This window comes from Puma concolor, chromosome A1 (genome assembly GCF_028749965.1).
Source record: "Puma concolor isolate L17-30 chromosome A1, mPumCon1.1.hap2, whole genome shotgun sequence".
NCBI classification, from domain to species: Eukaryota; Metazoa; Chordata; class Mammalia; order Carnivora; family Felidae; genus Puma; species Puma concolor.
Genome location: NC_141667.1, coordinates 51,213,245 through 51,228,563, shown reverse-complemented (window position 1 = coordinate 51,228,563; position 15,319 = coordinate 51,213,245). Strand labels below are relative to the sequence as shown.

At 37.8% G+C, this 15,319-nt stretch overlaps 1 protein-coding gene across 1 annotated transcript in view; it reads left to right on the top strand.

The window, feature by feature from the left end:
- Nucleotides 1–15,319, top strand: part of RNF145 (ring finger protein 145) — a 64,520-nt gene that overhangs the window by 26,151 nt on the left and 23,050 nt on the right. Inside the window, exon 4 of the mRNA XM_086705361.1 lies at nt 9,044–9,135. Coding sequence (XP_086561487.1) covers nt 9,044–9,135 — 92 coding nt within the window. The remainder of the gene's footprint in view (nt 1–9,043; nt 9,136–15,319) is intronic.

The window sequence follows — 15,319 nt, the reverse complement described above, 5'->3', positions numbered from 1 at the left end:
TGGCTCCGCAGAAGCGCAGAGTTGGGTGTTTGCGCGGAGCGAGCAAGTTCCCTGGCAGGAACTGGTTCTCTTTGGGATTTTGGCTGGGGATGGGCGGGGGAGATGGCGCTTGCGAGCGCCTTTGTTCCCCACCAAACTGAGCTCTGTCGTCCGGGGGCTCAGCAGCTCTCCTTCCCTTTGTCCTCCAGCCTTCCCGCTTTCTGAGCAGAGCTGTTAACTTATGACCTCCCAGACGCTAAGTCGCGCTAGCTGTCGGAACACAGTCCGTCAGGCCCCTCCGCTTTTTGCAAGCCAGACTCGGGGGCTCTGCTTGGCCGGCGAGCCGCCCCTCCGCCCCGGCTCCCTCCCGCCAGTCCGTGGAGTGCGCACCGCCTCGCGGCCCTTCCTACCCTCTTCCGTGGGCCTCTCCTCTGCGCTTGGCTCCGGCGACTCCGTTCTGCTAATCCTCTGGCGGTTTTCTGGGTTATTTAGGCAGGTGTAGGTGGAATCTAAGTGATCAGCAGGACGCGCGGTGAGCCCAGCGTCCTCCTATGCCGCCATCTTCCCTCTCTCCAGAACATTTTTATTTTTTTATTTATTTATTTTTTTTAACGTTTATTTATTTTTGGGACAGACAGAGACAGAGCATGAAAGGGGGAGGGGCAGAGAGAGAGGGAGACACAGAATCGGAAGCAGGCTCCAGGCTCTGAGCCATCAGCCCAGAGCCCGACGCGGGGCTTGAACTCACGAACCGCGAACCGCGAGATCGTGACCTGAGCTGAAGTTGGACACTTAACCGACTGAGCCACCCAGGCGCACCTAGAACATTTTTATCACTCCAAAAAGAAACCCTGTACCTGTCAGCAGTCACTCACCATTTTCCATTAATTCCCTTGCCCCCAGCCTAGGCAACTGTGAGTCTATTTTCTGTCTCTATGGATTGGCCTATTTTGGACATTTCATACAGACATATACAGTGTGTGGTACTTTGTGCCTGGCTTCTTTTAATTAGCATGTTTTCATCCATGTTGTAGCAATTGTATCAGTATTTTGTCTGTCCAAATCGTATTCTGTTGTATGAATATTACCACATTTTGTTTATTCATCCATCAATTGATGGACACTTGGGTTCTTTCCACGTTTTGACTGTTACGAATAGTGCTGTGAACATTATGAGTAGGCTTTGTGGACATGCTTTTTTTTTCTTGGGCATATACTTTGGGGTGGAATTGCATTTAACCTTTTGAGGAACTGCTATACTAATTTTCTGAAGTGGCTTCAGTATTTTACATTTCTACCAGTAGTGTGTAAGGGTTCTAGTTTCTCACATCCTTGCCAACACTTGTTGACATCTGTCATTTTTAGTATAGCCATCATAGTGAGTGTGAAGTGATTATTTCATTGTGGTCTTGATTTGTACTTCCCTGATGGCTAATGGTATTGAGCATCTTTTCATATGTTCATTAACCATTTGTAAATCTTTTAGAAAAGTATTTATTGGGATCCTTTGTTAATCATTTAACATTATTATTATTTAATATTATTTAATGATTATTATTATTATTATTATGCAGTTGTAATACAACTCAGTTCTAGCTAGATACAACTTCTTTATACAATTATACGATTTACAAATATTTTTTACCATTCACTCTAGTCTGGTTATATCAAGACAAAGTGTAGTATGGTTCTACAAAGGAGAATTGATACTTGGATAATTTAAATAATTAACTTGGTACTTGAAAAACTGGCTATAGGATAAGTCATTTGGAAATATTAATTTCTTAAATTGAAGATTTCATAAGCTTTTAAAAAGCTGAGTTTCTATTTTCCCTTAAGACATGTATTTAAGAAATAATGAAGCTAATTATCCTTAAGTGAATAAAAACTTGTTTAGAGTATGTCTAGAATGGATATAGCTTTTAGTTCAGAGAAACTAAACTTTTGAAAATTCATGGCCATAGTTGGTATAATATGAACATTTAATATTCTGTTTAAGCTTATTAGAATTTGATAAATTTCAAGTTCCTTAATTCTTAAAATTACTAAACTGTGCTTCTCATTTTGAGTGATGTAAGGAATGTATTTCCCAGTATCAATCCTACTTTAAAATTGAAACTATCCAGTGGATTATTTATCGGGTGTTAAGTTCTTTGTAGATTTTGGATACTAGCCCTTTATCCAGTATGTCATTGCAAATATCTTTTCCCATTCCGGCGGTGTCCTCTTAGTTTTGTTGATTGTTTCCTTTGCAGTGCAGAAGCTTTTTATCTTGATGAGGTCCCAATAGTTCATTTTTGCTTTTAATTCCCTTGCCTTTGGAGATGTGTCGAGTAAGAATTTGCTGCAGCTGAAGTCAAAGAGGTTTCTTTCTTTGGGGTTTTTTTTTTTGTTTCTCCTCTAGGGTTTTTTTTTTTGTTTAAAAAAAATTTTTTTTAATGTTCATTTAATTTTGAGAGAGAGAGAGCAGGAGTTGGGGAGGGGCAGAGAGAGAGGGAGGGAGACAGAATCCAAAGCAGGCTCCAGGCTCTGAGCTGTCAGCACAGAGCCCAACGCAGAGCTTCAACCCACAAACCCTAAGATCATGACCTGAGCCAAAGTTGGACGCTCAAACGACTGAGCCACCCAGCCGCCCCTCTCCTCTAGGGTTTTGATGGTTTTCTGCCTCACATTTAGGTCTTTAATTAACATTTTGAGTTTATTTTTGTGTATGGTGTAAGAAGGTGGTTTAGTTTCATTCTTCTGCATGTTGCTGTCCAGTTCTCCCAGCACCATTTGTTAAAGAGTCTGTCTTTTTTCCATTGGATACTCTTTCCTGCTTTGTCAAAGATTAGTTGGCCATACATTTGTGGGTCCAATTCTGGGTTTTCTATTTTATTCCATTGGTCTATGTGTCTGTTTTACAAGAGACTATGAAATACAGAGAACAAGCTAAGGTGGGGGGAATACAGTGATGGGCATTGAGGAGGGCACTTGTTGGGATGAGTACTGCTGGGTGTTGTATGTAAGACAATTGGACAATAAATTATATTCACACACAAAAATAAATAAATAAAATTGAAACTATCCAGAACTACAGGGAAAAAAGAAAAACTATAACTGACATGACCATTCCTATGAGGGGTGTGGTCTTGGTTTACATCACAATTTTTTTTTTGTAAATGTTTTAAACTCTAATATTCTTAAATTCTTTGTTTTATTGTTAGATTTATGAACTATCATATCAGTTTTGTGTATGTATAATTTAAATTAGAGTCCATGGGTTTCACAAGATTGAAAGCATACTCCTTTTCATCCTAGTCTTGGGTATGTAAGTGTTGTTTCAAATGTAAAACTTTCCCAAGAGTTATTTATGTGTGAAATGTAGATAATTAGGTCCCCATTTCATGAAAGCTTGTCTAATTTAAAGTTTCTGTATTTCAGGACTGTTAGCATTTTGGGCTAGGTCTTGATTTGCTGTGGGGGCAGTCTTGTGTATTACAGAATGCTAACTTGCCTCTCTCTGCTCACTAGCTTGTAGAGCACCACTCCCCAGCAGTGCTGAAACCAAAAAGCACCCCTAATTGCCAGTGTGATCTCCTGGGGAACAAAATTTTCCTCAGTTGAGAACCACTGCTATTAGATAAAGGAATTGTTAAAATGAATTTTATCATTATATACTTAAAATTTAATTTTGACGGGAATAAAATTGACCCATTTCAGTATTTGATATGTTTTCTTCTTTTGAACATTGTCAGATCCAGACGCTAAATATTTGAGTAGGGGATCAGAAAGCAGCTAAAGAGAGGGGCAGGGTGGCTGAGATGATTTAAATAATTAAGCCCTGAGTAAATGAACTATTATTATTCAATTACTGGTACATTTCTTAGGGTGTAGTAGGTACTCAGATCCAGGGGTTGGACATCTCAGTATCTGGGATCTCTTAAATTGAGCGCAGTGCCTTTTGTTTGCACATATTCCATAAGATAACTTCAAGGGCTCACAGCTTTATTCTCTGTAAAAGTAGATTAGGTTTCTTTGAATTAAACCGTTTGAAAGCTTTTAAGTGGCCAGAATGTACAGATTGTTCCTAGGTTGTTTAGGTTGCTTAAGAGAGTGTTACAAGGTCAGTTGGTGAATTGGTAAGCTTCTAGGTTTTATTGTTGTTACTTATTCTTTATAACTTGTATGCTTCTCTTTATAGCAAGTATTTTCCTAATTGCAAGCTATCCTTGAGGCCCTTTACATGTATCTTACACACTCCTCAGACCCAAAGCAATTTCAGTCACTGGAGAATAGGCTATCATAGGGAACTAGAGAAGTAGATTTTCAAAGTGTTTAGTTTATTAGTGCTCAGGATTGATGTCAGTATTGCACAAATTGCACAAATGAAAAAAGTTTAGGAAGGGAAAGATTTAATTCAGTTACAAGTAGATGGCAGGGATTCTTGCTTCCTACCAACTTAATACATTTTACTGTTTAAATCTCCTAAATTGAAAAATCAAATACTGGGGGTGCTTGGCTGGCTCAGTTGGAGTGTGCAACTCTTGATCTTATGGTTTGTGAGTTTGAGCCCCAGGTTGTGTGTACAGATTACTTAAAAAAAAAAAAGAATCTTTTTTTTTTTTTAAAGTTTATTTATTTTGAGAGAGAGAGCATGTATGTGCAAGCAGGGAGGGGCAGAGAGAGAGGGAGAGAGAGAATCCCAAGCAGGCTCCATGCCAGTGTGATTTCCCACGAACCATCAGACATGACCTGAGCCGAAATCAAGAGTCAGATGCTTAACCTACTGAGTCACCCAGGTGCCTCCCCACAAAAAGTAAATCTTAAAAAAAAACAAAAAACAAAACCATATACTGCTTTTGAACATTTCATCTGATTCAGTCTTTTTTTTTTTAAGTTTGTTTTTTTTTTTTAATTTATTTATTTTGAGAAACAGAGAGGTAAGAGAGAGAATCCCAAGCAGGCTCTGCACTCTCAGCACTGAGCCTGATAGGGGGCTTGAACTCAGGAACTGTGAGATCACGACCTGAGCTGAAACCAAGAGTCAGATGCTTAACAGATCGAGCCACGCAGGTACCCCTGATTCAGTTGTAAAATAGTTACTAAATTCTATTAAAAATTAGAATTTCATGGCTATTGCATCAGAGTAATTTTTGGACTAAAATGACTCATGGAATTTTGGATAATTCCTTCTCTGGATTCTTTTTATTTGGCTTTCTATCTTGTTTATTTATATTGTGAATGACCCACTTTGTTGAGAGACTAGTAATGAAGAGTTTACATTGTCAGCATGAGATGCCGGGAAGTTGTTCATAACTTGGAGATCTTTGTTCAGATACTGATCCATGTTAAAGTTCTCTTGTATAGTTTGGGGTGCAACAATGCCCAGATTCTTCTTTCAAAAGGGACAGCTCAGTAGTGGCTCCTTGGTGAGACCAGTAGTTTAGCCCTCACCAAAGCCACTGCCCTGGCTCTGGCAAGCCAAGCTCAGTGGGACCAAAGAGGGACTACAGACTTTCTGGCCCTGGCCGTCTTTCTTGAGGTGGGGCTTATTGATGAGTCAGCCAGACAGGAAAGATTGTGAAGGACCATCTTGAGAGACAGGAGTGGAGCAAAGGAGAAAGGGTCTGAGGTACCTTGAGAAGATGTTAATTTCTGTGGTAGGATGATTGCTCCAGTAGCATTGAGGAGGGGTTGCAGCATTGAGGAGAGCTGTTCTCTTAGGGTTCTAGAGGAGGGCAGCCCAGAGAGCTAGTGGTAAGAAGCTGTTCAACACTGTGGTGTTGTCTTTAAGGCCTAACGGTTGATTATTCTTTTGGAAGACAGATCTCCCTTAGTCCCTATAATTTCACTAAATCACAAAGTCACGAAATACGGAGAGTGAAAAAGAGAAAAAAAATCATTCTATATTAAAAATTTTTTTTTATATTTTTATTCATTTTTGAGAGAGAGACAGCAGGAGCAGGGAGGGGCAGAGAGAGGAGACACAGAATCCAAAGCAGTCTCCAGGCTCTGAGCTGTCAGCACAGAGCCCAGTGCGAGGCCCTGAAATCACAAACTGTGAGATCATGACCTGAGCTGAAGTTGGACACTTAACCGACTGAGCCACCCAGGCGCCCCTCATTCTATATTTTTATAGCATTTATCACAATTATAATTATTATTGTAATTGTAATTATATAATTGTAATTATTATTAGTATTAATCTAGTAATCGTAGGTCTCTCTTCCTGGTTTGTAAAGCTTCATGCTAACAGGAATTGTTACTTTCCTGTCTACTGTAGTATTCCCAGAGGGTAGCAGTGTGCTAACAACATATTATGTATATGGTATATTTTTTGTGAGGCCAAAAAACATGGAGAATGTTGATTTTCTTTACAGGTTTTGTTATGTAAAGTCAGAATTTAAGATTAGAGGCTCTAAAGAAGACAAAGAAGTGCTAAAAAATAAAGTAAAGTAGGCTAGGAAATAATGCAAAACAATTAACAAATGTCTCGGCAATAAGAAATTCTAGAGTAATGGGTTTGCTGAGTTATATATAAAACATCAATAATATGATGACAAAAGCAAACAAGGGAGAGAAAACATGTCAGGGAGACCAACTCTGCAGTTTCCACCCCCCACGTTACTAGGAAAGATTTCCTGGGCACTGAACCCTTCGGGGACACCTTTTGGCTCTTCCCCTTGGGGATGGAATTCCTGTAGTCACCCCATTCCCTTTGTATTGAAGTGAAATTCACATAAAATTAACCTTTAAAGTGAACAGTTCATTGGCATATACTACCTTCATAATGTACAACCATCACCCCACGATAAAACCCAGTACATATTACGTCTTTTCCATTTTCCCTCCCCTCCCCTCCCCCTCAGCCCCTGGCAAGCATCAATCTGCTTTTTGTCTTTGTGGGTTTCCCCTCTTTTAACTGGATCTGTTGGAGAAGGATATGAGATGGCCACAAAGAAATTATTTGCCTTCAGAGGTCTTGGACTCAGAATTAGAACTCTTTTAAATACGAATTTATTTGGGGGCGCCTGGGTGACTCAGACGGTTGGGCGACTGACTTAGGCTCAGGTCATGAGCTCATGGTATGTGGGTTCAAGCCCTGCATCAGGCTTTGTGCTGACAGCTCAGAGCCTGGAGCCTGCTTCAGATTCTGTGTCTCCCTCTCTCTCTACTCCTCACTCGCCTTGGTTCTATTAAAAATAAATAAAGACTAAATAAACTTTTTTAAAGATAAATTTTTTTCTTTAATAGCATTTTCAAAGACTTCATAAATTTTAAGTGATATTTATATGTGTATTTTATTGTAAATTTCATAATTCTCTTAATTCTTCAGTTTTCTGTCCTAAAACTTTGTAAAATGTAGTAATTTTATGTTGGTGGTTATCTAGTAAGATAGCATTCAGATATTTATATGTTATTTGCATGTGTAGCATTTGTACTTCTCACAGGGTTTTGAGCACTGACCTCTGGACTGAGTAATCCTTTGTTATAGGGCTGTCCTGTGCACTGGAGATAGGATGTTGTGGCAGCATCTTGGCCTAGGTGCTCAGAGCACCCCCAACCCTTTAAATTGTGACAGCTAAAAATGTCTTCAGACAGTGCATAATGCCCCTTGGGGTCAAAATCACCCCTGGTTGGCCAGCACTGCATTAAAATCATTCGTCTTGAGGGGCGCCTGGGTGGCTCAGTCGGTTAAGCGTCCGACTTCGGCTCAGGTCACGATCTCACGGTCCGCAAGTTCGAGCCCTGCGTCGGGCTCTGGGCTGATGGCTCACAGCCTGGAACCTGCTTCCGATTCTGTGTCTCCCTTTCTCTCTCTGCCCCTACCCCGTTCATGCTCTCTCTCTCTCTCTGTCTCAAAAATAAATAAACGTTAAAAAAAAAATTAAAAAAAATCATTCGTCTTGAGAATTTCAGTAAAAAGAGACTATTAATATATTATTTGTTAGAAGTGGTCATCATAGAGTGATAGAGGAGAATTACTAAATCTCCCATGAATTTAGGTCCATTATTGATTTTTGTAAATTGTCCCTCAAACTGCTTCTGTTCATAAAACTTATTTTGGTTTTTTGACAGTATTCTCCTTTTGGATTATGTAAGGGTCATTTCTTGTTTGGCTATGCTACACTAAAGGAATTCAACTTGATTGCCTAATAGGAAGTAATTTCATGGAAAAAGTAAATATAGCTGTGGGTTTGTTCAGAAATACTGAAACATTCAGATTCTTTTAAATACAGTGGATAAAGCATTCAATAATTGAAGAAAAGGAGAATTTTTTTACACAGTTCCCTTACGATGATGTCAAAAGAACTTAACAGTCTTCTAGTATTACTGTTTTAACTTGCTGATAAATTAAATTCCCCCTTTTTGTGCTTCTTGGCTGTGCACTGAAAGTTCTGTTTTCTCAGTGTGGAAAGACTTTTTTTTTCTCTACTTATTTCTCAGTAATCACATGTCATTTAACATCATTTAAATTTTAAAAGGAATATTTGATGTGATTTAAAATTTGATTCAAAATAAATCTGTAGCCTACTTTATTATAAGTCTAATTATAGATTCTTGATAGAGTTGAAAGTGACAATTTTTAAGGATTGTCCTGTGAGCCAGTTTTCTACTTAGTTTGTGATTTTACCTATAACTAAGAATAATTGGGGATAAAACTTTGGGGAAAGTAAGATAGGTGGGATGGTGGAAGAGAGCCAAAAGAGGGGAAATTTGATGTAATATTATTGGGTATTATCACTTAAGTAATAGGGTTGAGGGATGGTTTCTCAAATGTTTTTTTACTGGGAATATTATTTAACAAGGCCATGGGAAAAAAGAAAATCCCACAGAGTAGATTTTTGGCTGTCTTCTCTGCATAGTAAAATTCAGATGCAGTAAATTCTAATCCATGTGTGGAAGAAGGAAATGAAGACCATCTTTACCTAGTTTTTTATACCTAAAATTTTCCTTAATGTAGATGTGGAAAGAAGTGTTATTAACATAATATGCTTTTTATAAGAACACTGTGCTTTAGTTGCTTTTCTTTTCCATATGTGCTTGTTATGTATCTGTTATTACCATTTTATTTATTTAGGGACTACGTCAGGAGTGAACTGGAGTCTGCCTATGAAGGACCAATGTATTTAGAACCTCTCTCCATGAATCGGTTTACCACAGCCTTAATAGGTAAGTATTAGAAAAGAATTGAAAGTGTAGGTGGAGAGCAACCTTACTTATTATTTTTTTACATGCTAATAATCATACGTAGCCTATAGTTGCTTGTGCTTTTTTAATGATATTTTAACGATTTAGAAGGTTAATTTTTAAATAAAGCTAATTATTATTTTATAAGATTAAAATTAAATATGTAATGTCTTTATTGTTATTGAGAGCCATCACTGTATTCAAAAATAAGTTGCCAGAAATGTCAAGAACTTGAGACCTGATTGAAATATTTAGGTAGTAGAATGTTAAAAATAGGAGTGTTAGCTAAGACCCAAAAATAATATAGAGAGTCCCAAGTGATGTACTAGACCCTGCCTACCATGCCGGAATTATACAAAAGGAAGTGAGAGAAAATATATTTTATGACTTTTACACTCACCCATATAGAGGGTCTTGCAAAATTAAATGTTGGAGATTAAGGAGAATTTCTTTAGAGAGCTGTTTGCTCTGAAATACCTCCCCAGCCATTCACATTTAGAGAAGTCAGCAGAAGACCATTTGGAGAGTCACATGTCTTCTGCGGTTTAGGGGGGGGATACTGTGAACTGACCCACACTTTGAAAATCTAAAGCTGCACCATCCAAAATTAGCCACATATGGGGTACCTGGGTGGCTTAATCGGTTAAGTGTCCAACTCTTGATTTCAGCTCAGCTCATTGTCTCATGGTTTGTGAGATTGAGCCCCACGTCAGGCTCTGTGCTGACAGTGTGGAGCCTGCTTGGGATTCTCTCTATCTCTGTACCTCCCTCACTCTTTCTCTCTCTCTCTCTCAAAATAAATAAGCAAACATTAAAAAAATAAAATTAAATGTAGCTATCGAGCTCTTGAAATGTGGCTAGTCCAAATTAAGATACGCTATAAGTGTAAAACACACATACCTACTTTCTAAGACTTAGTACAAAAAAGGATGCAAAATGTCTTTTTTTTAATGCAGATTGAATGTTTTTATATGATAATCTTTGGGGTATGTTATATATATTTATTGTTAACATATATATATGTGTGTGTGTGTATATATATATGAGTGAGTTGGCTTGCTGTGAGTTTTCTGACTATGGGCATAGTGAAAATGTCTTTTGGGGTTCTTTTGTATCTTCTAATCTGGGTAGGCAAAGGATGTTAATTTGTTGTGAACTAGTTAAGGGCCCCAAGAGTCTATGGGATTTTTTTAGGTCTTTCTAAGAGGGACTTTAGAAGGATAAGGCTCCAACAGGGATTGAACCTCCAAGAGTTCAGCAAAGAACCAGAAACAGCCAGAGGAAGGGTACATAACAAATACTAAGGGTGGGAGAGCCACCGTGATAGGAACAATCTGAGAAGAACCCATAAAAATGCTCAAGAGAAAAGAGGATAAGTTTTAAGTGTTCCCGCTTCAGGGAGCACCAACACCCAATCTCTGTAAGAGCATAGTCCAGTAAGAATTTCCTACTACCCACTCTCCTTCTTTCCTACATGCTTCAAGCCTAGGTAAGTCAGGAAGAGAGGGCAGCGGTGCTGGCATAGAAAGAGGGCAAAGCCTGCCATAACTTCTTCATCCCCCTCACAGTTGCAGGTTTTCCATCTATAGTCCCATAGGGGGCCTGAGCTAACATAAGGGAAAAGCCTGAACTAAATCAGTTTCAGAGTTTTAGTCATTGTTCAATTGGGACTGTGTAACCTAAGTTAGATTAGAAAAGTTATAGGATCTGGCTTAGGGGCAGGAGAACACTAAACTTCACAGAGTGGATTTTAAATAATTTTTTAATGTGTATTTATTTTTTGAGAGAGAGAGAGTGAGTGAGTGGGGAAAGGGCAGAGAGAAGGAGAGGAAATCCCAAGCAGGCTCCACGCTGTCAGCACAGAGCCCGATGCAGGGCTTGATCTCACCAACTGTGAGATCATGACCTGAGCTGAAACCAAGAGTCGGATGCTTGATAGACTGAGCCACCCAGGAGTCCCTTCACAGAGTGGATTTTAAAATCATTTTCCTTAGGATTTGCTTAATAACGTTCTCTTTTCCTTAGCTTACTTTATTATATAAGAATATAGTATGTATTACATATAACATACAAAATATGTGTTATGTTATTGGTAACAATTCCAGTCAACAGTAGGCTGTAGGCTTTAAGTAGTTAATATTTGGAGAGTCAAAAGTTATGCAAGCATTTTCAACTCTGCATCCTTGAACAAATACATTGTTGAACAATGTTGAACATTGAACAGCCCTTGCATTGTGCAAGTGTCAAGTGTATTTGAAAGGTTAAAGAGCTCGTAAGGTATTATTTTTTATTCCGTGATGGATGCAATATAGTACAAACTTGAAACATTTCCTTAAATTTTTGCCATCAGTGGTTATGATACTCTGTTTACTCAGCTAAGATTCAATTAATTGGAAATAAAATCCATAAACTGTTAAGCACTATATTTTCTTCCAATTTGGATTTTAAAGGTACTTTCTATTTTCTTCTGTTTCATTAATGAGCTTTTAATGAAAAACTGAGTAATATTAATATGCCATCATTTCTTAGAGTTGCAGACTTCTGGGAGCTATTTCTAATAGTGGAATCCTGAAATCCAAAGATTACTTTGTGATTTTGATTTATTCAGAATTCCCAATTGGAATAGGCACATCAATTTAAACAACTTCCCGTTCTTTTGGAGCTATAGGAAAGATTTCTGCTCCTTCCTTTTTTCACCTAAATAGGAGAAGTGGTCTTCTGTTAAAGAGAATCATAGCATATGAGTCATAGTCTTCTCTGAAAGAAAATGAAGTCTGCAACCCCAGAGTTGAGCACTGAATGTGTTGGCATAGATTTCGGGGAATTTTCAGAGTGTAGAGGAAGTTTATATCATGCTGAACGGGAAATTTAAATACCATAGCGGTGAGTACAGTGAAAATAAAATGTGTGAGAGTGAACATTCCTAATTATTCCTAGCATTAAAGCATTTCCTCTGAGTACTTTCTTTTCGAGTTTTTGCTAATTTTTTAATCAAAGAAATATGCTTGTTTTTAAAAGTTGAGACCTACCAGTTTTATGATAAACACTGGCTCTCTTCTGTACCACTCTGTTCCACGTTCCTGTACCAGCTCCCCACAGGCCTCTCCTTTCTAGTCACAGCTGTGTTGGCCCTGCTACTTTCTCTCTTGGCCCTCTCTAGAAATCCTGTGAACTGGGTAATGTTCCTCCTACATTGACCCCCTAACTTTCTTACTGTTCTATTTTCCTTTTTTTCTCCCCTCTCTGTCTTTTGATTAACTTTCTGAGATTTCCCAACTTTATCGTCCAGCCCTCTTATTGTACCTTTTTTTGTTGTATATTGTTAATATCCATGAGCTTGTTTTCATTGAAGTTTCTTTTTACTGTGAGAGTCTTTTTTTTATTTCTTAGGTATATCACTTATCTCTTTGAAGCTTTCTTTTATTCTTGAATTATCCATTTCCTCTGAGATCTTTTTTTCTGGTTTTTTTTGGTGTTTGTCTTTCATGGGATAGTAGTGTTTCTTAAGCCTGGATTTGATTCCTGGTTATATTTGGTAAAGATTTATAAATACTGATTTCTAGGCCTCATCTGAGGCTGACTAAACCATAAATTTTATTTAAATATCTGGAGGTCCTTAGCTGATCATTTGTATTAAAGTGAGTTAAGTTGTTGATTAGAATCTCTTTAGGGCTTACCAACTGGTATGTTTCACAGTTGATGTTGAAGTGGGATTGGCTGTTTTTGAGTATTTGTATGTCTTTTCACTTGGACTTGGTCATTTTCCCCACATAGGAATCTTTGTATTCCCTGTGGGGGAGGCTGATGTCAGTGACTAGAATGGGTAACAATAAACATGGCAGCATGTTTGGATATCTAGAAAGATTTCATCTCTCAGGGTGCAGACTTTTGTTTTAATCCCCTCTTTTCATTTGGGCATCTCCTCTCTGCTCAGGGCTGTGTGTGCATGGTCATGTCCAGGTGCCTGTTGCAGTCTCTCCAGTAAACCTCAGTCTTCCCCCCAGGGTGGGGAAAAGAGTAATGGCTTGGCTTAAAACCACAGTTCGTTGCCTCCTATCTCTTTGTTTTCTGTGCTCTAAAATGTTGTTCTCATATCTCACTTGGTGGCCACTCCTCCTGTTTTGTTTTGCTCTTATTTATTTTTTTTTTAGTATTGTGGGTTTTCCTCCTTTTATACATTTATGAATATTTTTCACATTATTTAGATATCAGTTCTTTAAAGGCTAAGATTAATATTTGTGGGAGAAAATACCACATTATAACATGGTAGATTGTTAATAAATGTTTTTAGCTTTGTGTAAAAATGGTTGCCATTTTTGTATTCTTGTAACAGTAATACAGATTGAACACAAAACAAAAATCTCAAAGTATTGTTTTGCCCTTCATTGGCAAGAAGGAAGAGAATTTGACTATGTGATTCTTAATCTGGAAGATAACATGTTCAAGAATTTTCATAAAATTTTAAAAAGAGCAATGAGAGGAGACTTGTCCAGTCAGTGAAATGGGACAGTGGACAGTGTGGTACTGTCATCAGAGTAGAGTGTTGAAAAAAGAAAAATAGTAAATTCTAGGGTGCCTGGGTAGCTCAGTAAGCTAAACATCCAACTCTTGGTTTCAGCTCAGGTCGTGATCTCATGGTTCCTGAGACTGAGCCCTGCATTGGGCTCCCCGCTGTCAGCCTGGAACCTGCTTGGGATTCTTTCTTTTTCTCCTCCTCCTCCTCCTCTTCCTCCTCCACCTCCTCCCTATCTTTCTCTCTCTCTCTCTCTCTCTCATTTTTCTGCCCTTCCCCCCTCACATGTGTGCTCGCTCACTCTCAAATTTAAAAAAAATAGCAAGTTCTGACACAGACTCAAATATACAAAAAATTTGAAGGTATACTAGAATGGCATTTCAAAGTAATAAGAAAAGAATTGGATGATTCCAGTAGCTAGTTTTGAGACAACTGACTAAAACATCTGGAAAAACACACTTAGATCTTTTTTTGTTGTTGTATATTTTTAATATCCAGGAACTTTTTTCATTGAATTCTTTTTATTATGACAGTCTTTTTTTATTTCATAGATATATCATTTATCTCTTTGAAGCTTTCTTTTATTCCTTGAATTATCCATTTCCTCTGAGATCTTTTTTTGTTTGTTTTGGTTTTTGTCTTTCATGGGACAGTAGTGTTTCTTAAGCTTGAATCACCTGGTTATATTAAGTGAAGATTTATAAGTACTGAAATTCTAAAATAAATTATTCTAAAATAAATTCCAATTTTACCTTATTCTAAAATAAATTCCAAATGTATTAATTTTTAAAATAAAGAATAATAAAAGAAAACGTAGGTGGGGCACCTGGTTGGCTCAGTAGGTTAAGCATCCGACTTTGACCATGAGGCCATGATCTCATGGTTCGTGAGTTCGAGCCCTATATCAGGCTCTGCAGACAGCTCGGAGCCTGGAGCCTACTTTATCTCCCTCTCTCTCTGCCCTTCCCCGCTCACACTCTGTCTCTCTCCCAAAAATAAATAAACATTAAAAAAAAATTTTTTTTTAAATGTACATGATTACTTGTATAATCTTAAGTAGGAGAACCCATGTGATTAACCATGGCACCAAAGGTAGAAACCATGAAGGAAAAGGTTTGATAGGTTTGACTATTTACAGTAAAAACTTCTGTAAGAGAAAAAATTATTAAAATATTCAAATAATTGGGAAAATATAGTCATGTGACAAAGGAAATTAATATCTTAGTCAAAACATAGAAGGCTACATTCCCCAGTAGAAATGGCCAAAGAATGTAAACAAGCATTTCACCAAATAATTGCAAATTATTTTTATGTACTTATTTGTAATTGGTAATCAACAAAATGCAATATTTAGAAAATCCTAGGAAATATTCCTTCTTTAAATTATTTTTACTGTTGGCAAGTCAGTAGAAAAATGCGCACCCTGTACCCTGGGTGTTTTGTTTCTGTAGGGCCGTCTGATTGTATGTGTCAAAGTCTTAAAGGTTTCTTCTGACTCAGTAATTACACTTTTAGGAATTTAGTCTAAGAAGATATTAGGAAATGTGCTCCAAGTATATGAGGATGTCATAAGCGTTAAACATCAGGCTTATTCATAACAAAGCATTTTATAATTATGAACTATTTGAAAACAGCCAAATGCTAATACTGTTT